This window comes from Ovis canadensis, chromosome 1, assembly GCF_042477335.2.
Source record: "Ovis canadensis isolate MfBH-ARS-UI-01 breed Bighorn chromosome 1, ARS-UI_OviCan_v2, whole genome shotgun sequence".
NCBI lineage: Eukaryota > Metazoa > Chordata > Mammalia > Artiodactyla > Bovidae > Ovis > Ovis canadensis.
The window spans coordinates 61,805,720-61,831,975 of record NC_091245.1 but is presented as its reverse complement, the minus strand read 5'-3'; the positions used below and the strand labels follow the sequence as shown (position 1 = coordinate 61,831,975).

The 26,256-nt window shown below is 36.8% G+C and overlaps 1 protein-coding gene across 5 annotated transcripts in view; it reads left to right on the top strand.

The window, feature by feature from the left end:
* The window catches only part of TTLL7 (tubulin tyrosine ligase like 7), a 169,112-nt gene that overhangs the window by 53,249 nt on the left and 89,607 nt on the right, over nucleotides 1-26,256 (top strand). For 4 of the 5 annotated variants that reach the window (XM_069596124.1, XM_069596162.1, XM_069596152.1 and 1 more), the window contains exons 2-8: nucleotides 6,281-6,477; nucleotides 6,705-6,836; nucleotides 11,881-12,002; nucleotides 12,959-13,026; nucleotides 17,041-17,199; nucleotides 19,035-19,251; nucleotides 24,366-24,530. In XM_069596124.1, the coding sequence (XP_069452225.1) occupies nucleotides 6,453-6,477; nucleotides 6,705-6,836; nucleotides 11,881-12,002; nucleotides 12,959-13,026; nucleotides 17,041-17,199; nucleotides 19,035-19,251; nucleotides 24,366-24,530 (888 nt within the window). In that variant the 5' untranslated portion in view covers nucleotides 6,281-6,452. The remainder of the gene's footprint in view (nucleotides 1-6,280; nucleotides 6,478-6,704; nucleotides 6,837-11,880; nucleotides 12,003-12,958; nucleotides 13,027-17,040; nucleotides 17,200-19,034; nucleotides 19,252-24,365; nucleotides 24,531-26,256) is intronic. The other variant, XM_069596133.1, reaches the window with a different exon arrangement.

Below are 26,256 nucleotides of genomic sequence, written 5' to 3'. Positions count from 1 at the left end.
GATATAATATTTAAAATTACAAAACTTCATCCTCCCTGCTGCCCTGCCCCCACCACACTCTTGAAATCCTACCTACCAGCTCTGTTTTTTTTCTCCATAGAGCTTAGCATTTTCTCAGGTTTATTTATTTAATGTTTGCTGTTATTATTTGTCTCTCCCCAACTAGAATGCAAACACCACAAAGAAAGAAAACTGATAAATCCATTTTATTTCCTGAGAACAGTACCGTATCCATAACAATATTGGTTGAATTGCAATACATTCATGAAAGGAAATAGGAAGGTGATCTGGGTACCACCAGCTGCCTAAGGTATCCAAAAAGAGAGACTAAATCTGCTAGGACTTTGTGATCTCAACCACATTTTAAATCGCAGTTTTATTTTCTGGCTCTCATTCCCTAGCTTTTAAAATAGTTCCAGTCAAACAGAGTTAAGCTTCTTTGAGAAGTCCTTAATATGTTTAAAGACTGAGTTTTGAAAGTAGCACAAAAAGTGGGAAAGAACATGGACTTTAGAGACAAACCACTTCATTGCCACCTAGTAAGATGTGACTTTGGGCAAGTTACTTGCCATGGAATGTAAACTTTACCAAATGTAATATTAGAATCAAAAGTTCTTTGTATGTCCTAAATACTACACATAAAGGTATGTGAAAGTGGTTAGTATACAGTAGGTACTGGTTTGTTTGAGTCTCTTCCCCTTCCCTTCATTACCAGAAAAACAACGTTTCTTCCTTTTTCTTGGGCCACACTCTGTGGCTTGTGGGATCTTAGTTTCTGGAGCAGGGATTCAACCCTGGCACCAATAGTGAAAGTTCCGAGTCCTAACCACTTGACCCCAGGAAATGCCCTTTTTTCACATTTTCACTTGACATTATTTTATGTATTTTCAATTTAGCTCTAATTTTGATTCCAACTGACCTTTTTTGTTAGATTATTTTAGTAATTTATGGTAAGCTAAAATTTCACAAATATGTACAAAAAGCCCATATATAGCATCTCCAGGGCATGGACTTGGGAGATTGTTGGGGATGGTCAGAGTTTCCCCATTTTTTACATGTCTTCATCATGTTGTCATACAAAATAGCATCCTCAACTGGTTGGCATTTTAGACTTTAGGGCTCGAAAGAATCAGTTCTTTCCTTCTCTATATTAAGAAATTAAGTCATCTGTCTGGTAAATGGCAGGGTAAAGGTAAAAATTCTAACTGACTTCTTGCTCAGAGCTCTTTCTACCATATTCTTTCATCTAACTGAAATATAAAATTTGAATTTTTTATTCTCGACATGATAATGTTGACACAAACTTTTATCACATGTATTTAACTTTTTTTTTTTTTTGTATTTAACTTTTTGAATAGGTGATACATGCTTTGGGTACATGGAAGACTTCTTAGCTCTGCCCCCAGCTATTAATACAAAAGGCCACCACTCCGTGCACATATCCATCATTTTACAGAAATGTGAACTTTTATGTACTTTGCTTTTTTCGCTTAAAAATATGAAAGTTATATATATATTGCTTCTTAGAGCTCCATAACCACCTCATTTTATTCCCAGGTGTCATTAGTTAATTGATTATTTTCTTTAAATTCATGAACAAGCTCTTATTGAGCACTCTGTTAGGCACTATTTCAGGGCCTGGGAGTGGAGGAATGAACAGGATAGAAGAGAACCACTGTTTTCACAGAGCTTAATTTCTTGGTTTGTGATTGGTGCTATGATGTGGATGCGAATGGTCTCTGATCGACCAGAAGAGGGAGAAATGAATTTCTTCAGCCATGATCAGGAGAAACTTTAAGGAAAAAGCGGCAGTTAAAGTGGATTTTAAGTGATGGGTAGAAATTTGGGAAGGATTGTGAAGAAAGGGTACTGTCACAATGTATCAGCATCTTTGTTGTTCCAGTGTTATGTAGCTGTTGCTTTGCATGGTAGCTCTAGGTGTTCTGCATTTAAAGTTACTATTTCCTTGAAATTTTGGCAAATTGATTTATCTTGGAAATGGCTTCTCTACTTGCAAAATAAAATTGCGTTAGAAATCTATTTCTGCTGATCGCCTTAATGCTTTTTTCTCCTAATTTGTTTATTTGAACTAGATATGAGGATTTTTATAGATGATTTTTACCTGTTTGACCTTTTTCATACAGTTATAAATGTTTTCATCTTTATTTTACATTTTTCTTAAAATTGTATATGTTTACCTTGTAATTGGGGCTTCCCTCATGGCTCAGACAGTAAAGAATCTACCTGCAAGGCAGGAGACCCAGGTTTGATCCTTGGTTAGGAAGATCCACTGGAGAAGGGAATGGCTACCCACTCGAGTATTCTTGCACAGAGAATTCTGTGGACAGGGGAGCCTGGCCAGCTATAGTCTGTGGGGTCACAGAGTCAGATAAGGCTGAGTGACTGACTGAGTGACTTAACACTTTCACTTTCATGTTGTAGTTAACTACTATTTGCTTTAGTGCAGTTGTGTGCTTACAACAGAGGTTGTCAGCCTTAGCTACACACTAGACTCATTTACAGAGTTTTAAAAATTGCCAACATCCATTGTATCATAGAAAAAGCAAGAGAATTCCAGAAAAACATCTACTTCTGCTTCATTGACTATGCTAAAGCCTTTGACTGTGTGTATCACAACAAACTATGGAAAATTCTTAAAGAGATAAGAATACCAGACCACCTGCCTGCCTGAGAAACCTGTATGCAGGTCAAGAAGCAACAGCTTGAACCAGACATGCTACAATGGACTGGTTCCAAATTGGGAAAGGAGTGCATCAAGGCTGTATATTGTCACCCTGTTAATTTAACTTTATGTGCAGACTACATCATGTGAAATGTCAGGCTGGATGAAGCACAAGCTGAAATCAAGACTGCCAGGAGAAATAACAGTAACCTCCCATACGCAGATGGCAGCACCATTATGGCAGAGAGTGAAGAGGAACTAAAGAACCTCTTGATGAAAGTGAAGGAGGAGCGTGAAAAAGCTGGCTTAAAACTCAATATTCAGAAAACTAAGATCATGGCATCTGGTCCCATCACTTCATGGCAAATAGATGGGGAAACAGACTTTATTTCCTTGGGCTCCAAAATCACTGCAGATGGTGAATGCAGCCATGAAATTAAAAGACATTTGTTTCTTAGAAGAAAAGCTATGACAAACCTAGATGGCATGTTAAAAAGCAGAAACATTACTTTGCCAACAAAGGTCCGTGTAATCAAAGCTATGGTTTTCCCAGTAGTCATGTACAGGTGTGAGAGTTGGACCATAAAGAAGATTGAGCACTGAAGAATTGATGCTTTCGAACTGTGGTGCTGGAGAATACTCTTGAGAGTCCCTTGGACTGCAAGGAGATCAAACCAGTCAGTTCTAAAGGAAATCAACCCTTAATATTCATTGGAAGGTCTGATGCTGAAGCTGAAACTCCAATACTTTGGCCACCTGATGTGAAGAACTGACTCATTGGAAAAGACCCTGATGCTGGGAAAGATTGAAGAGAGGAGGAGAAGGGGATGACAGAGGATGAGATAGTTGGATGGTATTACTGACTCAATGGACCAGAGTTTGAGCAAGCTCCAGGAGCTGGTGATGGACAGGGAAGCCTGACATGCTGCAGTCCTTGGGGTCTGGGACTGAATAACAAGTGCTGCTGCTTAAGCCTTGCCTGGGTCTAGAGTGTGGCCGGGATACCAGCCGGGATACCAGGATTTTCAAAAGGCCCCAGGTGATTTTACTTTGTAGCCAAACTTCAGAAACTGTTGGGTTATTTCAGAGGTAACTGGAACATGCTTCTCTTTTTGGAAAGTAAGTAGCCATGGCATTGTCTAAGTGACGTGATCGATCTGTCATCTCAAATCTCTTGTTTAGAATAAAGTGAAGTGGTTAGAATTGAATGACAGAATGAAGTCCTGGAATTCGTTAGAGCATTTTTCTTGTTATTCACCAAACCATAAGTGGAATTAAGCGTATCTATGGAGAGAATAATTTGAAGGCCTTTAATTCTTGTGTGGTTGGGGGAAGGAATAATAGTTCTTGTTTTGTGTGCTGTGTTTAGTCGCTCAGTCTTGTCCAACTCTTTGAGACCCCGTGGACTGTAGCCCAGCAGGCTCCTCTGTCTATGGGGATTCTCCAGGCAAGAATACTGGAGTGGGTTGCCATGCTCTCCTCCAGGGGATCTTCCCAATTCAGGGATCGAACTCTGGTCTCCTGCATTGCAGGTGGATTCTTTACTGTCTGAGCCACCAGCGAAACCCAAGAATACTGGAGTTGTTTGCCGGGCCCTCCTCCAGGGAATCTTCCCAACAGAGGGATCGAACCCACATCTCTTGTTTCCTGCATTGGCAGATTTTTTTTTTTTTTTAACCATTAGTGCCACCTGGGAAGCTCAGTTCTTGTTTTGAGCCCTATACAAATCGAAGTTGTGAGCCTCATTATTTAAGTCAGAAATGAATAAGTCTGCTTTTATGGTGTATAACAATTATTGATTTACTGTTAGTATAGTTAAGCAAATGTTGTTCTTGAATTCTTGTTGACTTTGTCACCTACTTTCAATGTAATAAACACTCTGTTACTATAATAGGATCTTTGTTTACTCCAATAACAAGGTGCTAGATAAGGACCTGTAAACTCAAATAGTTACCTGGGTATTAGAAGTTCCAGAAAGAAATCAACTGAACTTTAGCCTACTCCTTTCTTTTATTCTGAAAAATGATCCAGTTTATTTCCAGCTTGGAGTAGGGATCTATTATCAGGTTAGGGATGTTTACTGTGATTTCACTGTTTGCAGTATCATGAATTCCCAAAATACTCCTGTATCTTGCAGTATGGACTGCAGTAGGGTCACAAGCTTCGTGTACAGCTAGATAGTATATTAGCATGCTGCCTGAAAATACTGGGGCTCAATGAACAGAATAATCAGACAGAATTAGGCTCAAAACCTAGGTTTTCTTTTTATAAGATGTTTTACCTTGATTTAGTTAACTTGTTTAGCCTTAATTTCCATATCTGGAATACTGGGGAAGATGAAACCCAAGTTCCAAGTTTGTTAATGAGGTAAAATAGTTTAGATTCTTAACATAGTACCTGCCTACAGTTGGTCTGTAATAGATAATATTTCCCTAGTTTTGATTTTGAATTATTCTAGAGAATTATTGTAGTGAAAATGATTCCTGAAAACAAACTAACTTCTAAATTTTCTTTAATAATGAGTCTTATTTTTAATGACTGTTGGGAGTGAATTATAAGTCACATTTTATGTAGGTGAATTTTCAAATACTTCTGAATTTCTCATAAAATTGATAATCTCTTGATAAAGGTGTTGATATCATACCTTTGTTTTTTATGATATGTATTATAACTTTTCATTATATTTGGAGACATTTTACATTCAAGAGTCTTGATGTATGGTGGGAGAAATTAGAAAGCTGATAATATAGTATAGTATAGTTAGGGTGCAACCCCTAGGTTCATACATACTTACATAATGAAAATAAAAGTGAAATGTAATACAGGCCATATTGAGGCATGGCCAAATCTAATTAGTTCATTTGTTGCAGAATGTTTTATTGTGTTCCTCTGTGTGCCCAAATAAGATCATTTTGGTAATGACTCCTCCCATCTTCTACTTTTCAAAATTGTTCTCATATTTAAAGGCATAACTCAAATGTGATCTGTTTTATGTAGTCACCCCCTCCCCTGACACACACCTTAAAAGGGAATTTCTTTTTTCTCCATTCTGTCAGCATGTGACCTCTACCCTGGCACTGGCAATTATTTCACCATTTCATATTAAAAGTGTAGCTGCAGCTAGGTTTCCAGGCATTAAGTTGTAGGTTGTATGGGGTCCTGATATCAGAGAGACACTATATTAATCTCTACTTTGTCACTTACTTTCTTGTAAAGATTTGTCCTTTCTGAGCTCAACGTATTTACCTGTTAGAGATAAAAGCTTCTACCTTATAGTTTTGTTGAAAAATTAAGTGGTATAAGTGGCCTGAAATAGAAGGTGTTCAGTAAATGGTCGTGAATAGTGTTATTGTTTTTCTTGTTTGTGTAAATCATGTTGTTTACTGTATGTAAGTATGTTTCTTTTAGACTGTTCTGAAAACAGAGGACTGTTGCTTGGCATTTTGCATAAGGTTTAATAAATTAACTGTATTTGTTTATTGATTACATTAACTTTCATCTTTACTTGACTTTTAAAAAGAAGAGTATTGACATATATTGAAGAAAAAATATCATAAGAGTTGATTTGTACATACCTGTGTTTTAAAATTCTTACAGGTAACTTATCTCATAATTTCAGTATCCTGAAATCTGAGGATCCCACCAAGATAATATGATAGGAACTTGCAGTGATTTGGAGCCGTATCCTACTTAGACTAATGTGGGTCTTCCAGGTTTCCTAAGAGCTTGTACAGCGACACACTCTGCTCGTTGATTGGCACAGACAAGAATGCCATCTCTGCCTCAGGAAAGAGGTAAACAGCTTGATTTAATCTTGTGGACCTACTATATAGATCTACATTTTATAGATAGTCACTGGCAATCTTTCCAAGAATTAAAAATCAGCTGGGGACCCTTAAAGAATAAGAATTTATACTTTCACCTTGTTGTGGTGGGCGGGGGGAGCAGGGACATTTGTGTTCTTTGGTGTGGAGTTCTTATTATTTCAATTATATTTGGTTGGTTTACATTTCTTTTAAAGTTATTCAGGGACCCACTCCCCTGGATCTGAATACAGAATTGCCTTATCAAAGCACAATGAAAAGGAAAGTCAGAAAGAAGAAAAAGAAGGGAACCATTACAGCAAATGTTGCTGGGACCAAGTTTGAAATTGGTAGGTCTCTTCAGAACAGTGAGATTTTAATAACTGTTGGGAAAGCTATTTGATGTTAAAAAACAATGTAAAATTTAGAGATTTTTCTTCTATGAATGGATTTTTGTATGCCTTCTATAGAATTTTCTTTTTTGTGAGATATTTAACATGTCAATAACCAAATACAACATCAATGAAGCTAAAAAGCTCTACCTATTGATGAGATTGGATTAAATATATATGATTTTAATGCTTAGTTTTTAAGTCAAGTATAAAGTAATATGAACAGTAAAACACAGTGGTTCTAGCTTTAATCTTGAAATATAGACGTGATTAGTTTGGACAATTATATGAGTAATGAATTTTTCACTTGGGACTAAAATTATTTTAAACTTTAACATTCATTATTTTGTAAATAATTTCAAAAACAGATTAAAAATATTATATGTACACTGAAAACTGCAGAATTTGAGATTCATGTTAAACAATGAGAAACTGACTTAGAAATAGTGTAAGAACATATTTCTCTCTATGCTATAAAAATAATTTGGACGATACTATTTCTTTTTATTTATACAGTTTATTTTTTACGTGTAAGCAGTATTTGCACTGCAGAGAATAGGTAAGAATTAATTGCTTTAAATTAAGATATTCTTGCCCAGCATTGCACTGAGAAACTCATCATTACTACAAGTACTCAAATAATCTTCCTTTTTAAAACAAATAATTTCACATTAAAAGAGTTGAGGAAAACCATATGAATCTCAAGGATATTAATTATTCTTACCCGTGTTAATCTTTGAGAGTCACATTTCCACTTGCAGTATTTCACCAAAGTTCATCAGCAATCAGTGGAATATTTCATAGGAATTGGGGTCCCCTAATACTCTATTCCTCACAGGAAAAAGTTCAAATCAAGTTAATGTGGGAGAGTGAAATGTGAGTTATTTGCAGGGTGTTTTCTAGCTTGAAAAAGAAGAGTGATAGATGGGGTGGTGTTAACTTATCATCTTGTTTGCTTTAAAGATTGTGGTGGGATTTATAAGGAACTTGATCTAGAGGAGAGTGTTTTTAGGTGTAGCTCCCTGTCACTCCCAAGGACTGAAGTTGCATTAGCCTTTTTCATACTGATTCCAGACCTCTGTGCTGAGCCTGCTCAGTTGTGTTTAGCAAAATCCCTGCTTGGTCAGACTTGGAGACTTGGACCAGAGACTTCTGGGAGAAAACAGAGCCAAGTATAGGGGAGAGAAAGAGACAATTGGCCATGTGTCCAGGAGATAATGCTACCTTGCTTTCCCTTATTTAACCTAGTGATGTGCAACAGATTACTTCTTGTAATTTAAGTACTGCTCCTTTGACAGGTTGGATTATGTAATGAAAGATGATTAAGCCATAGTCAGGACACTTGTGTTTTCTCCCTGATGTTGCCTGTTTCCCCATGTAGAATAACCACTACTAGTTTTACTATTAGGAGAAGGCAATGGCACCCCACTCCAGTACTCTTGCCTGGAAAATCCCATGGACGGAGGAGCCTGGTAGGCTGCAGTCCATGGGGTTGCAAAGAGTCAGACACGACTGAGTGACTTCACTTTCACTTTTCACTTTCATGCACTGGAGAAGGAAATGGCAGCCCACTCCAGTGTTCTTGCCTGGAGAATCCCAGGGACGGGGGAGCCTGGTGGGCTGCCGTCTCTAGGGTCGCACAGAGTCGGACACGACTGAAGTGACTTAGCAGCAGCAGCAGCAGCAGCAGTTTTACAATTAATGCTTTTATAACCCTGGACCAAATATTTTCACCTGAATTACCTCATTTAATCTTCCAAATAACCCTGTGAAAAAGGCTGTGTTACTCTCTTGTTGCCACTTTCTCTGACTTTACTTGCTCTAATAGTGAATTTGAAGTGGAATAAGGAAAAATAAAAATAATAAAATTGGAAGAAGCTTGTGGTTGATCAGAATGTAATCTACATTCCATGAAATCCTCTATAGTTAGAGATGTGTATGGATTTGACACTGAGCTGCCTAGCAAGCAAAGCTAATAATTGCAAATAATCATCTATAGAATACACAGTGCCCAGAAGATAAAACCATACCGGTTATTCAAGGGAAATGCAATTTTCCTATTGCTAAGTCTTGAGAAAAATTTCTGCCATAATTTCTCATGGAGACACATTGTGAAATGGTGAAGTACACTGTCACAGCAATCCTGTAATTAATATATGATGAAACTTTATTACTTTTTAAAACACCCCTTAGGCACAGTTAAATAAATGAAAGCTCAATAAGAGCAACTTCCTCAAGGTTGTACAGATTACAAAGGTAGAACTTGAACCTTAATTAATTTGCTTCCAAATTTAGTGTTCTTTTTACTATATCATACTGCCTAAATAAAATATGAATCAAAATTTAAATTGAGTAACATTAAAGTATCCTCTGTATCTAAAATTCAGAGAGTTGTTACATGGATTCCTATTTTTAAAACTCCTGAGCAGCTTCTGAAAGCTCTATGGGTCAAGGCAAAAAAAAAATAAGTAGGCCAAAATTGTGAGGAACATATATTTGGCAATTTTTATTAAATGGGGACAAGACAGATTGTAGAAGGGAATACTTAATTATGCAAAGGGAAATGTGAGAAAAATGGTTGGTGTGGTTATCTCTCTTTTACCAATAAGGGAATTTGGTTTGGTAGAAATTATATGTTAAGGCAATTATTTCACTTCCTTTTTAAAGAGAACTCCTAAAAGACTCAGCTGGTAAAGAATCCGCCTGCAATGTGGGAGATCTGAGTCCAATCCCTGGATTGGCAAGATCCCATGGAAAGGGAAAGGCTACCAACTCCAGTATACATGGACTGTATAGTCGATGGGATTGCAAAGAGTGAGACATAACTGAGCAACTTTCACTTTGTTTTACTTTCCTAAAAGGCCAACATTTAAAAGCATGCATTTGGACTTTGGCTGCTAACAACCTTGTATTTGAAACTGACGTGTTAAAGGAATTTCTTTTCTATGCAAGGGAGGATGGTATACTTAAAAGTATGCCAATTGATTTCTAAAATTTCATTTCAGACAAAAATATGAGTAGATAGCTTAGCTGGAAAAAAGTGACAGTTTAATGCCCAACATTATATATTTTTTGAAGTTCAACTGTTTTAGCTCTTCAAGCTTTGAATTTCATAGTAGGAGAGATTTATATAAGATGACCTTACAAATTTGATTTTGTGAATTTAGAGAAAGAATGGATTATTTCCATCATTGTTATGTATCCTGAATGTTTCCATCCTCACGAGCTCATGTATACATTAATATCCACATTTTAGTAGCTCTGTCCGTAACTACCACCAGTGTTGTTTCTCTCATCAAGGTCTTCCTACGATTTCTGAGAGGACTAAGACAATGACTTGCATCTACTTGGGACCATGTCTGCTTCTGGGCTATGGTTCTGACCTTGACATTGTTTTCTGCTTGTGAGCCAGTTAACAGAACTCTCCCAGGCTGTGTCACTACAGTCCTCCCCCTCCCCACGAGCTCTAGATGACACACAAGCTCCTGGGCCTCAGGACGCCAATGCGGCTTGGTAGTCTGGGGCAGAGAGAGGAACAGCCCTTTCCCCAAATTTGCACTGTATGTTGTCACCTAGGCCTTCAGAGCAACCCCAGGTTTTATCAAGCTGCGCTCATGGAAAAAAATAGCTTCACCCCAACAGTCCTCTCCCTAACCTCATTTGTCTCTAGTCACTGTCCTCTTCTATTATTATGCCTGTGTTCCAGGCATTATTGAGTGAAAAGCCTGTCTGTCTCCATGATCAAAAAGAAATCAAGAGTCCATTGGATTTGAGACCAACTGGTGTCTGGTCATTAGTTTTATACTTGAGCCAGGTACACTTAGACAATTAACCCCTTTTTACTATATCTTCCTGCTGTTGCTACTGCTAAGTCACTTCAGTTGTGTCTGACTCTGTGCGACCCCATTGATGACAGCCCACCAGGCTCCCCCATCCCTGGGATTCTCCAGGCAAGAACACTGGAGTGGGTTGCCATTTCCTTCTCCATATCTTCCTATCTATGGGAAGTAGGCATTGAAACACTCCTATCTAGTTATACCATTGTATTAAGACTCCCAATTCTATTGGAACCCAAAATTTATCCTAAGTATTTTCTTTTTTTTTTTTAGTTTTTTATTTTTTAAATTTTAAAATCTTTAATTCTTACATGCGTTCCCAAACATGAACCCCCCTCCCACCTCCCTCCCCATAACATCTCTCTGGGTCATCCCCATGCACCAGCCCCAAGCATGCTGTATCCTGCGTCAGACATAGACTGGCGATTCAATTCTTACATGATAGTATACATGTTAGAATGCCAGTATTTTCTGATCTTTATTCTAAACTTGAAATTCATTGGAAGAAAGTTATCAATATGTTAATTGTTATATCCAATATTGTGGAATCTATAAAGCAAGATTTTCTCTGAACATTTTTTGTGCTTAGGATTAGAGGGTCGGGAGCTGATGGGAAGGCCAGAGTTTCTAGATCTCTACTGTAATTCTGCTTTATTATTTTGTATCCTGTGTCAGTGTAACTGTCTTGGTTTTTACTGCTAAAAATAATTTGAATTAGGGAGGTGGAAAGTATAGGATGGGTCTGATGATCAGGGGCTATTTTTATCCTTTCTTTTTGTACTTAGCCCAGGGTCATGAAAAAGCCATAAAAGTACATTTTCCTGAGTTGAGGTGTTGTGTCGGCTGTGTGTATTTTCACTGAGCTATGAATAATCACTAAGCTCTTTAACAGTATTGTGTACCTGTTATATCTCAGAAAATTGAAACTAAGGATTTTGGGTGCCAACTAAAAGCAGTTCTCTGTTGCTGTTGAGTATAATCCAGCTTTAGATAATTCATTGTACCTAAATTAAGGTTATCCTAAAACTAAAGGAAATTTTACAGATAAAATACTGTGAGCTAAAATTGATATATATATATATACATAATATACATATATAAGTTTTCGTAATGACTATGCTTCAGAAGCATTTTAATTTTGGTTTAACTTAACTGTTTACTTGCAGTTCGTTTAGTAATAGATGAAATGGGATTTATGAAAACGCCAGATGAGGATGAAACAAGCAATCTTATATGGTGTGATTCTGCTGTTCAGCAAGAGAAGATTGCAGAGCTGCAAAATTACCAGGTAGGAAATTAATCATGACCAATTATTGGTCAGTAGGAAAATTCTATGAATTCCATTATAGTTTTCTTTAGGTAGGGTTCTTAATATGTTGACATATTAATTTATTTCTCCCTGATGGCCCCCATGGCTCAGTGGATAAAGAATCTGCCTGCAGTGCAGGAGACATAGGAGATGTGCGTTGAATCCCTATGTTGGCAAGGTTCCCTGGAAGAGGAAATTGCAACCCACTCCAGTATTCTTGCTTGAATGGGCTTCCCCGGTGGCTCAGCAGTAAAGAATCCTCCTGCCAATGCAAGATACACAGGTTTGATCCCTGGGTTGTGAAGATCTTCCAGAGAAGGAAATGTCAACCCACTCCAGTATTCTTGCCTGAGAAATCCCATGGACAGAAGAGCCTGATGGGCTACAGTCCATGGGGTCCGGAAAAGAGTCAGACACGGCTTAGCAACTATACACACAACATGATTTACCTGAGTAGCCTGTTGCCTGAAGACTGCATCCTTTCAGATTTAACTTTAACCTCTTTCCGTCTTTAAGGAAGAATTGATAGAGGAAAGCTCTTCCTCGGCTTGTGCTTTGCATCATACATACGGATGAACAATGTGAAATAGATTGCATAAAGGGATCTGAATACAGCTACCCCTTTTAAAGTCAGCTATGTGTAGTTTGGCTTCATTATTTCATTATTAGAATGTAATACAAGTATAGTAAAAAATAAAAGCCAAATACATGGAGTTTTAGGCAATTGAGATTTTGTATAGTTCTTTACCTGTTTTTGTAGTGACTTGTACAAAATTGACTGTAGACAGCAAGTTCATTTTCACCAGTTTTTTTTAGTCTTTAGTATCTTATTAAAAAACACTAAACTCAAAGGATGCCTGTAACTGTGTCATAGTATAAATGAATATATTCATTAGGTCAATGAGAATATTAATGTTTGCCTTTTTATTTTGCAGAGGATCAACCATTTTCCAGGAATGGGGGAGATCTGTAGGAAGGATTTCCTAGCAAGAAATATGACCAAGTAATCTTCATTTTTTTGTAATAGAGAAGACCTATTAAAAATTACATAGTGCTATCTTTAACAAATTGACATTGATTTGAAATGGAATTTCAATGGAAGAGATAGAATTTCAGAGCTGGAAGAGTCTTAAAATTTTACTGGTTCTGTTCTTTGACTTTGCAGAGGAGGTAATTGAGGATCAGAGACATGAATACCTTGTGTAAAGTCAAAGTTAAGAGCAGAGCTGGAGTAGGATCTTGGTCTTAAAATTTCAGGATTCTTTTCACTACAACTTGCTATCTCTCCAGCAAAATAAATTTTTTGTTTAAATGTAAGAAGTTTTCTGTACTTAAGATTCAATATATGCTTACTTATTTTCAGTTAAACCTTGCACAAACTAATTTGTCACATTTTATCCCTCGTGTGGGTGTGTTCAGATACTGGTTACTGAGCATCTGATATGTGCCAAGCACTGTAGTAGGTCCCTGTGTGCACACACATAGAACACATGTAGATGTGCCTACTCAGGGCTACATGCACAGATATTTATTTTGGAGACCATTATTTAGAGTAATAATATGCATTCATGGGAAAAACTGTTAACAGGTAAAGTCTTATAATGAATATATTGCAGAATTTTTGTGCAGTTTATATTTCTGTTTGTTAGATTTTTTATTTTCAGAAAGTTGATAAATTGAGAAAAAATATTAAAAGAGGATTCTTTCACAGATAAAGGTTAGGAAGATGCATATAATTCAAGAAATATTAGTATTCATCCATGTGAAAGCTTATAATCCATTCACACAACAATATTTTTTGCATGTCTGTTGTATACCCTTGAGACTGCTAGCTTTGAAGTAAACAAGTTAATTAAAGCCTCGTTTCTGCCTAGAACTCACATTTTAGTAAGAGAGGAGCACTGATACAGAAATAGTTTGGTCCCGTCTCATTTGAGGTAGAGACTGTGTGATGAAGATGGTGGGAGAGATTCTTTATGAGACAGCAGGGAAGGGTTTCTGGAGAAATTAAATTATGAGATGGATATTGAAAGGAGTAAAGGAGTTCACCCTTTGAGAAGAAGATAAGAAAATTGTAGGCAAAGACAGCAGCGGGAAAAGGTATATGGAGATTTAAATCATCACATGATATATTTGGGAGAACCTCAAGCAATTTTTCTAGTTAAATAGGATATTGGGAGGCTCAACCTCAGATGATCCTGGAAATAACTGTAAAGACTAAGCTGTGTACACTGTGTTATTGTATTTTGTTTAATCATTGATTCTTTAACCTCTTTACTCAACAAACATTTCTGCCTATGAGGAGTATGTAATGGGCCTAAGCAGAGAAATGATCTGTTTTAGATAGTTTTGGTGGCACCATAGGATAATGGATTCAATGATGGTAGGACCAGAGAGTGAAAGCCCTGGCAGAGATGCTTGTCATTATCTAGTTCAGAAATAATGAACATCTATTGATCCAAAAGAGAGAGAGGATGAATGGGGGAGAGAAGATAAATCTGAAAGATATGAAGAACATGGAATTTCTGGGACTTGAAAACTGCTCTGATGTGAGAAAGGGGAAGAGAAGGAAAAGTGGAGAGAACTCTCTAAGATTCTTAGGTTTTTGGATTAGGATGTTATGTGGAGGGTGTGATTTGTTAATGTAGGAATTACAAGAAGGATGGACTTTAGTGGAATGGGAATTAACCTCTAATTTGGACACGTGTTTCTTTTAAGTCATTTGTTTCCATTTAACAGATATTTCTTAAGTGTCTATTGAATGCCAGGCATTGCGCTGGGCTCTGAGCGCATGAGGTGATCAAAAGCAGAGTTATGGCTTTTACAGCCTTGCCTTGCAGTTGTGATAAGTGCTATGAAGTAAAGATATGTACTCCTAAATTAGTGCATAGTGAAGGACTGCTAACTTAGGGAAGCTTTGGAGAGTTTCCCTGAGGAAGTGATATGGAAGCTGAAATATGAATGATGAGTAGGAGTTTATTGGTGCAGGTGGTACATAATAGCCTTCTGGGCAAGAAGAATCGTATGGGCCTAGGTCTGGGAGAAAACATGGATAGTCAAGATTCCGAAATAAGGCCAATGTAGCTGGAGCACAGAGAGGTTGATGGGGAGCAGTGGGAGAGATTGGCTCAAGAGTGATTTTTCAGGATGATGATCTTTATCCTAAATGCCACAGAAGAGGAGGAGGAGATGAAGTTGATAATATGACCAAATTTGCATTTTTCCAAGATCCTTCTGGCTGCTTTGTAGACAACAGAAGTCTGTATGGCCCAGGAGAGGCAAGAGGGTTAAATGTAGACCCATTAGTAGGCTGTTGCAAAGAGGCAGTTTTTCACTCTGTAGAATCCTTGCAAGGCTCCTTGAGGGAAAAAAAGATCATCTCTTAGGTAAAAAGTGATGACCAAGTAATATTAAAAATAGAATTAAAAATATGTTCAATATCATTTAGTAAATCTATGACAGAACTCTGAGCAGAAATTATTCCAGCATCCCAAATTCCTAAGTGAGACTGCTTGTCTCTTTTGAAGCTACATGTTTTTACATTAAATGATTAGTGCTAGATCACCTAAATTAAATAAAGTATTTTTCTTGAATATATGTATGCTTGGATTTTTTCAAATGTATATATGAAGAAATGGCATCATTCATAAACATTTCATGGTTAGTTTTAAATATATTGTTCCATTAAAGGTTTAACTTAATCTAATTTTATATTATTGTTACAAATTTATTTATATAAATATGAACACATGTAAGGGTGTTGGAAGCAACAGTGGTACAGTGGGACTGTTATTGTGCTTCCATTAGATTTGTGGGTGTGTGTGTGTTTCAGACCAATCAATGTTAGCCTATTTTGTAGTGAGGTTGTTTAGCTGGTTGGTTTATTTTGGATTTGATAGATGGAGTTGGTGATTATTTTTCTTCTCATAGTATAAATGATTTTTTTACAGGGTTCTCTTGAAAAAGCACTTGAAATATAACTATACGACCTTCTAGTCATGGAGTCCAGTGGCTTATATATTTCACACTCTAGTCTTACAAAGTGGCCCTACTTCTGGGCATATTGTATACTAGGATCCCATTTTAATTTTGACTAATCTCATTTGGGAATAATATTTGCTCATCTATAAGAGACTTGCATACATTTATAAAGAAGACTTTTTGAAACAATCACATTTTTATTTAATAGACATAATTTAAAATATTTCTACTGATTTAAAAACTGTCATTGAGAATCAGTGTATACGAAATAAATAGCATTTGGATTAATCAAAAGCAAACATTTTATATCTAGTATTGTATCAATATCCCTAAGTTATGTATCATATAGGCAGCCTGATTTATAGCAAATACAAAAATGTCAGGACATACATTATAGCAATAAAAACACATGTGTAGGTAGATAGTAGTTCATATAAACAAAACCTCAGCTGACTCCGAGGTTTCACTGGTTTTCTCACAGAAGTAGTAACACTCAAAAAGTACTGGGGTAAAAGGCAGTTTTAAAATTCCTGCCTGTGTATGACCCGGTGAACTCCAAATCATCTTTTAAGAGGCAGTATTCATCATACAAGGCTGTGAACCAAACTGGCCACCCTCATCCCAGAGCCAGAGGTAATGATTCCTTCCGCAATTTACCTTGCCTTGCATTCCTTTTTTGCAACGATCACATTGTGTTTAATTAATGGCTTGTATGTAAATACCTTAGAACCAAGAACATGTTAATCCTTAGTGCCCAATATATAGCATATACTCAGACACTTGATCTATTAATATATAAATTAATAGGGCAGAAATTCTTGTCTGTTTTTTTCACTACTGTATCCCTAATATCTAGAACAGTGCTTAACAAGTAGTAGGTGATTAATAGGCATTTAAAAAAATGAGTCAATGAATGGATCAATAAATGAAGAAATGGAGGTAATTTAAATCATTGAAGTAAATGTCAGTAGCACAGAGAAAGAAGTTTAGACAAGGTGGAATAGAAAGTACTTTTCATATTATCTCTCATTTACAGAATGATCAAGTCTCGGCCTCTAGATTATGCCTTTGTTCCTCGAACATGGATCTTCCCTGCTGAATATACACAATTTCAAAACTATATGAAAGAATTAAAGAAAAAAAGAAAGCAGAAGACTTTTATAGTAAAGCCAGCTAATGGTGCAATGGGTCATGGGTAGGTGTTTTTCATCTGGAATACATACAATTTTTAAAGAATTGGGAGAATAAATGTGACCATTTGCTCATGGTTGAATTCTAATATGAAAAAAACAATAAAATAGATTCCTAATTGTTGCTTATTACGCCTCTTGGATGTGTAGGATAATATTTTTCCTCAGATTGGGAGACTTCCAGCCATTAATTCCTCAGAGTATTTTTTCCCCTTTTGAGACTGCCATTATGAGCATGTTGATATTGTCTTGTAGGACTCTCAAGTCAGTTCATTTTTCTTTTATTTTTACTTTCTTATTTCTCAGACTGATCTCAATTGATTCATTTTCAAGTTTGCTGATTCTTTTCTGCCTTCCCAAATCCTATGTTTAACTCTTCCAATGAATTTTTGTTCAGTTACTGTACTTTTCAACCTCAGAATTTCTATTTGGCTCCCACCCACTTTCCCACCACCTTTAAAATATAATTTCTATCTCTACTGATATTCTGCATTTGGTTAGATATTATTCCTATGATTTCCTTCCATTCATTGTACATGATTTCCTTTAGCTCTTTGAGCAAGTTTAAAATAGTTGATTTAAAATAATTTATTGTCTAGTAAACAAAATATCTTGATTTCTTCAGGTATAGTTTCTATTAATTGAGAATTTTTCTTTGTATGGGCCATAACTTTTTGTTTTTTTTTGCACGACTGATGATATTTTGTTGAAAACTGGACATTATGAATATTGTAATGTAGCGACTTTGATAACTAGATTCTCCTCTACAGGGTTCTTTGTTACTGTTTGTTCTAGACGTTGTTTATTTGTTTAGTGACCTTTCTGGAACAGTTTTGTGAAGTCTGTATTCTTTATTGTGTGTGGCCTCTGAAGTTCCTGTTCTATTAGGCCAGGGGTCAGCTGTAATTGTCCAATCTGTTAGTATATGAACAGAGATTTCTATAAACACTTGGAACAAAAAAATTCCCCCAATCCTTGCAGATAGGGTGTGTGTATGTGTGTGTGTGTGTGTGTATGCATGTTGTAGCATGCCTTCAGTGCTTAGCTAGGCATTTGCAACTCTGCCTTAGCCTTCACTTCTTGCTTGTACAGAGCTGGATGGTTAGCTAGAAGTAAGAGCTTAGGGCCTTCTCAAGTCTTTTCCTGAGCATGCATTTAACCCTGGGCATGCATATGGGCTTCTAGAATCTTAGAGATAGTTCAGAGCTTTTCAAAGCCCTTCTTCCCCAAACACTCTCATTCCCCAGTCTTTTATCCCAGTCTTTGCAGTTAGTCTGTTATTTTCCCCAAATATTTGTTGCCTTAGGCAGCAGGGACTAATACATCTGTCTCTAAATGTTGATCAGCATTTGTCTCCCATCCCCCTCCCCCAAATAGCTGCCTCAGCACTGGGAGAGTTCTCAATTAGATAAGATAAAGCAAATCCTTTGCGATCCTCCAGGGAACCCCCGAACTGATTTAAACACGTGGACAAACAAAACCACAAGAATAGGTCTGTTCTGCTCCCTCTAGAACCAGTGGCTATAGTAGGAACAGGGGCTGCTGCTCAAGGCCACTGCTGAGCTGGGAGATGGAGTGGTACTAGAGTAAATTAAAATGCTAAGAAATTCTTTTAGAGAGATTCAACTGTTTTGTTTTTGTTTTATTTTTTATTACAAGTTCCTTGGTTATTACAAGCTTTTGGTTTGTATCCACGATTCTAAAAAATTGCTTCTGACAGTATCTTTATACTATTTTTTTGTGTGTATGTGATGGAATCACTTTCCTCTTGAGTATTGTCTGCAACTTTGTAAACATTTTGACTCCAAAATTATTCTTTTAATCTTTTCTTCAAATTTAGGATTTCTTTGATAAGAAATGGTGATAAGCTTCCATCTCAGGATCATTTGATTGTTCAAGAATATATTGAAAAGCCTTTCCTAATGGAAGGTTACAAGTTTGATTTAAGAATTTATATCCTGGTAACATCATGTGATCCACTAAAAATATTTCTCTACCATGATGGACTTGTGCGAATGGGAACAGAGAAGTACATTCCACCTAATGAGTCCAACTTGGTAAGTGGTATTAGACACTATGATTTTATCCATTTGTTCAGGATCTACTCTTTAAAATACCCATTGTGTATAAACATTAAATGAACAAAATCCTTCCTGTCAGAATTTTATAGTGTAGAAGAATTATATATATAAACAAGACTGCCTCTAATTTATAGACAGCTTTGTGAAAATTAGAAAAAAAAATAAGTATCTGCTGTTCCAGGAAGGCTGATTAGAAGAAGGCACCCACTCTGGGTGCTGTGAGCATAAGGCTGGATTTTGAAGTATGTAGGTGTATATAGTGGTCCTGGATAGAAGTGACTGATATGGAAATAATGGAATAATATGCCATTGAGAAGTGCAGATAAAGTGTAATGGAATTGAGTGTAGAAATAGATTTTGTTCAATTTCTCACAGCAAAGGTGGTATTTGAGCAGGTTTTGTATGAAAGGTATGTTTTAGAATGTGGGAGAAAGTACATGAAACAGAGAAAGAAAATTTTATCAGAAAGTAGAGTTATTAATGTTTATTGGAAGAAAAGAGAGGGTTTTAAATTTACATTAACTAATTATGAAGTAGAAAAATACATTGGCAGTTTTGGGGTACATTTTTAATTCTATTTAGTGGAGATTTTTGTATTTTTCCATTAAGATTACCTTTGTGCAGCCATAACATATAGATGAAAGTCATGCCTGTATAGTTTATGAAGTTCTAACTATAATTTATTATCATAATTTATGATGAAAGTCATAACTGTAATTTATAGTTTATGAGAGATAAACTGTAGTTTATTCTCCACACTTAAAAGTTCAGTTAACCTCCACCTCTTTTTTTGGATCTACTAATTATTGTAAAAATTACACCCAATTAAGGATTGTTTCCCATTTTTGTCAAAAGTCTAGTTATTGCTCTTCTCCAATATTATGCACACAATTAACTATACTGAGTGGTCATTTTCCAAAATTAAATAATGACTGATCATAAAGGTTACTATGTTCAATTATCTAAAAATGTTTTAGATCTGGCCAAGGAAGAATAAGGGAACTGCCAAAATTTTTACAGGAAAGGAAGATGAAAGAAAGCATCATCTCTTTAAAGGTCATAAGGTGTAGATATATCCAGTCTCCAAGTAACGTTTGGACTCTACTGCATTCTAGACATTGTGCTGGTTTTGGAAAAACAGTGACCATGTACTTGATCTTACAAAGCAACAATCTAGTGGGGAGGCAGAAAATAAGATAAGCAATGATAATGCCCAGTGATGAGTGCAGTGGTTTAGGAAACTGAGGGTACTATGGCAGTGTATAGCAGGGGCATCTAACTCAATTGGAGATGAAGGTTAGAGAGGGAGTTCATAAAGTAAACAATGAATAGTTTGAATAGTGAGGGGCTAGCTAGGCCAGAGATGGAGGGGGATGGGTTATAACTCCAGGCAGAAGAGTGGCCCAGAGATGAGAAGGGAGCATGTTGTGTCTGCAGAGAGCAGATTTGTTCAGCATGAAGCCCAGACTAAGAAGGGCTTCCCAGGTGGTACTAGTGGTAAAGAACCTGGCTGCCAATGGAGAAGACTTAAGAGACGTGGGTTTGATCCCTGAGTCAGGAAGATCCCCTGGAGGAGGGCATGGCAACCCACGCCAGTATTCTTGCCTGAAGAATCCCATGGACAGAGGAGCCTGGTAGGCTATGATTCATAGGGTTGCGCGGAGTCAGCCACGACTGAAGCAGCTTAACATGCGTGCACAGACTAAGAAAGAATGGATGTTCATATATCAGGATGGAGAGTCCTAGAGGCCAGAGCTTGGTAGACCATGGCTAGGATTATAGAATTTACCATTATAATAAAGGAAGCATTGAAAGATATTAAACAGGGAAAGAAGGAATGAGATTTTTGTCCTAAAAAGGTCACCTGGTCTACAGTGTGGGGAATGTGAGATGGTGCTAGGAATGGACGGGAGAGACTAGAGTAAGGGGGATAAGAAACTGCACTCTAGTCTAACCATGTGTGAGAAGAAAGATGACGTAATCTTAAGTAAAGAATAAGAACATAGGTTTCAGATATGTCTGTGGCAACACAGATAGCACTGATAGGTTGATTTGTTGAATGAGGGAATGAAGAGAGAAATTAAGGATACTTAAGAGTTTTGGCACAGACAGTTGGGTGGATGGGTGACATTCACTGTGATAGGAGGTACAGCAGCTTTTAAAGGCTTTGCAAAAAGCTGATGCGTCTGGTTTGAGATGCCCGTGTAACTTCAAAATGGATCTATACTATTGGCATTTGGATATACAATTTAGGTCTGATGTTCACATGAAAGAGCTGAGGTACAGGCATAATTTGGGACTTGTCAGGTCATAGATTATAATTAAAATAGTTGATGTGGATAAGACTGGATTATATAAATAGAAGGCAGATAGTCATGTTTTGAGAGGAAAGAGGAAGGGAACAGATAGGAAAAGGTAAGACTTAGAAGCTCATTTGGATGACAAAGTGATTTATTCCAGTTTCTTAAGTTGTATGTATATAATTTGCTTAAGTACGCTGGGTTAGGCAGTTGTATTGAAGATTGAGAGTCAGGAGATGTGGCCTCTAGGTTTTGCTTTGCCAGTACAGTTGAGTCACATGGTCTCCTGGCTTCGGTTCTCATATGTATGAAAAAGTATATTCTCTTGTATAAACCTCCATGTTCCTCATACATCTCTAAAATTTTATGATTGAATTCCTACATGAAAGTATGAAAAATTTAAAGAGTGAAATACAAAACTTTATCTAAAATGAGGTCACTTTATGTAAAAGAGAAGTTTAAGAAAAAAAGGAGGAAAAAGGAAACCAAACTGCTCCCATTTGGTTGTTTTGGGACAGAAGACTACTGCATATTTTTTTCCCTCTTCATATTTCTAATTTTTAAAATAGTGTGTATTTTATGCCTTTTGTCTTAAGAATTAAATATTGATAAATTACATATAAGCAGATCATATAAGAGAATTTCAGAAATTGAAGTATAATGAACATTCATTTTTTTTTTGCTACCAATGTATCAGTCCACCAATCCTTGTAAAACTTTGTAATTCCAATTAGTTATTTTGAGCCTATACATTGAAAAATAGGGTAGAGAATGCAGAGAATGTAGGTTGCTATTGATTCATAGCTGCCATCACTTCTCCTTGTGACAAATGTCCAACTGACAATTAACTCTTTAGCTGCAGATTTTTTGTCAAAGCAGATGTGAAATTGTGGAATTTCCAATCCTACTTACAAGGATAATGTTTTAAGAAAAATGCAGTTTCATTTCTCTTTCACTAGGATAGCTAGAATTTTTATTATTGCTGTTAGTATTCTGCCAAATGGAGAGCTCCTTAAAAATTATTTTCCAAACAAAAAATTATTTCTAGTTTGGAAACTAGGAAATGTTACAGTTTGATTAATTTCCTTTTTCTTTAAATCATGCACTTAAAATTAGACAAGCTTGAGATTTATGCACTTTCTTTTAAATATCACTTAAAGCTTTTTCTAATTGTAATGAAAGGAAGGACTGTGTCTGTCTTATTCATCTTTGTGTCCACATGCCCAGCACACATTCCTCCCAGTTGTGAATGTTCCTAAAATTTTGTTCAATGAATGAAAAAAAGATTCTTAATTACTTGTGGGCATATGAATTAGTAAATAACTTGTAGATCATATGATCAGTTCTATACATTTGCTTCAAAGATTTCAGTACTATAGACTTAAGTTACTGTAGTAAAAATAAAATATGATCTAAATATCATTGGTTATTAACAAATCAAAATAATAATCATATGCTTGAAGTATATATTAATTGCAATGCAACATAGTTATCTAAAATGGTCTCTGGGAGAAGGATCATGAGTGAGTGTTTATGATAGATTGACATGGAGCCATTAAATTATGAGAAGTTTTAAATTTTGAGTTCTTTTTCAAGTTTATTTGAGGATAATGGTGTCAATAAACTTAAGACTATAAAGAGAATAAGACCTAAGAGTGCCAATATGGAGCACTGTAAATTTACTGTTAGTCATTTAGACATGTTGGAGAAGGCAATGGCACCCCACTCCAGTACTCTTGACTGGGAAATCCCATGGGCAGAGGAGCCTGGTAGGCTGCAGTCCATGGGGTCACAAAAGAGTCGGACACAACTGAGCAACTTCCCCTTCTCTTTTCTCTTTCATGCGCTGGAGAAGGAAATGGTAGCCCACTCCACTGTTCTTGCCTGGAGAATCCCAGGGACGAGGGAGCCTGGTGGGCTGCCGTCTATGGGGTCACCCAGAGTCAGACACGACTGAAGCAACTTTGCAGTATTTAGACATGTGTATTGCATTGTGTGACTTCCCTGGTGGCTCAGATGGTAAAGCGTCTGTCTACAATGCGGGAGACCTGGGTTCGATCCCTGGGTCGGGAAGATCCCCTGGAGAAGGAAATGGCAATCTACTCCAGTACTATTGCCTGGAAAATCCCATGGACAGAGGAGCCAGGTAGGCTACAGTCCATGGGGTCGCAAAGAGTCGGACACAACTGAGCAACTTCACTATCACTATTGCATTGTGTGGTGTTTCTGTCTGCCGACTCTAAGTGCACGCTGTCGTGTTAACAAGTTACAGTGATCTCCCTGTCACGATGGGCGAGCAGAGGTTGTGGTTGGTATACAGCTTCTCAGTTTCTGCTACTTACTTGAACTTTAAAAGTTTTGTTTGAAAAGACCTAGAATGCTGTCTCAGAAAATTCTTTTCCCAAAACAAATTAGGATGAAAATTTTGAAAAACATGAAATGAAACCAGCTAAGAAAAGCAAACTTCAGAGTTAGAACACTTTTCTTGCTTAGCAGTATATAGTGTTGCATTTTCATTGAATTAGCCTATATTTTATTATTATTTTCATACTTCTATGGTAGATATATTTTCAATAACATACAGAGTAACTTTGTAGATGAGTATATTCATAATCCTTTTTAGAAAAATGTGCCATGAATTTGATTTGAAAATTATATAATCATGAGATTATCAATCTGTATATTTGAAACTTTAAAATTGTCTTTTCTCCTTGGATACTTTCTTTTCTGTGAAACCTCGTGGTTCTGAGTTTCATAGGTGATAACAACTTTGGTTCTTACTTGTTACAGACCCAGTTATACATGCATCTGACAAACTACTCTGTGAACAAGCATAATGAACGTTTTGAAAGGGATGAAACTGAAAACAAAGGCAGCAAACGTTCCATCAAATGGTTTACAGAATTCCTACAAGCAAATCAGCATGATGTGGCTAAGTTTTGGAGTGATATTTCAGTAAGATTGCACCATTTCATAACTTTAATTGTCTCTCCTCATATTACTTGAAAGAATCAACAACCATTTAATATAAAGAACCGATTACATTAGATTGGGCAGATAGAGTGTATTTTAATGAAGAAAGTGAAGTTTGTCACAAGTAGATAAGTAGTACTAATAGATAAGTAGTACTTTTACTGCTCGTAATTGGAAAGGAAATTTCAAGTGGAGGCCCAAGCGTAAATCGGGCTTCCCTGGTAGCTCAGCTGGTAAAGAATCTGCCTGCAATGCAGGAAACCCCGTCTTTATTCCTGGGTTGGGAAGATCTGCTGGAGAACTACCTACTTCAGTATTCTTGGTCTTGCCTGATGGCTCAGATGATAAACATTCCGCCTGCAATGAGGAAGACCCTGGGTTTGATCCCTGGGTTGGGATGATGTCCTGGAGAAGGGAATGGCTACCCACTTCTGTATTATGGCCTGGAGAATTCCATGGACAGAGGAGCCTGGCAACCTACAGTCCATGGGGTCCCAAAGAGTTGGCACGACTGAGCAGCTTTCACTTTCACTTTTCAAAGCATAAGTCAAGGCATGGAGGTATGAGAATAGTTAAAAGAGGTCCAGATTGGCACATATTGTATTTGTGGGAGATTCATGAGGACTTACGATAATATATGTGAAGACTAAGTTTTAGGTCTGAAAAGCAAGGCTTAACTTGGTAGACATTACGGATTCATTCAGTTTTTAAGGGAAGAGAGTAATAATGCCAAAGGCTATGACTTTAAAAAGATAAATCTGAGAAAGAGTGCTAGATGGGTTAGAGTGAAGACCAAGAGTAGATAGAGGAGGGCAGTTGAGAGTAGCTTAAGTGAAAAGGATGGTCCGAATTGAAAGAGGTGACAGTGAAGTGGACCTTAGAGATGAACTGAGTGTTCAGAATGGGGAGGTGGGAAAGTATTCAGATTCCTCTGTAGTTCTAAAGAATAATTATGAGGCAAATGGGTGTGGCATTGTTTGAAACAGAATAGAAAGAAATTTATTTTGAGAAGAAGATGTAGAGCTTAGTTTTGCAGATGAGAGAAAAGAGTTCTCTCTATATATTTATTTGTTCATTTATTCAGTAAACATTTGCTGAAGCTGTACTATAAGCCTGTCTCTGGCTGTTAATTTGAAGATACACAAGATACAACTCCAAGCCTCAAGAGTTTGGTAGGAAAAACCTGCACATAAATTGTTAATGAAATGCAGTTTATCAAGTACAAAACATATAGGCATACATTGGATTTGTGGGGATATAGATTAAGATCACATATAGTAGCCTGTATAGTATAGAGGGTATAGATGGAGTATAGTGTAGATGGAGATAGGAAGAGGACTTCCTGGAGGAATTAACACCGGAATCAAGTTTTTAAAAGTCCACTAGGCTATGATGGATTTTACTTTAGATACGTTGAGCTTGAAATTCTTTCTCAGGTAGAAAAGCAGGCAGTTACCGTATATGTATGGGGTGAAATTCATAACTAAAGCCATGGCAGGGGATGCAATTCCAAATGGTAATGGTTAAGAGAGGGAAGGAGACACATATGAGAAGATAACCTTGATGAAACAAACTCTTTTATTAATCTTAACAGAAATATTAAAGCTATACTCATAGTTAAGGAGTATGTCTGCTGAAAATACTTAATGTGATGAGGGCTATACAACTCGATGTTGCTTTCCTTCTGGGACAAATGACATATATTTAT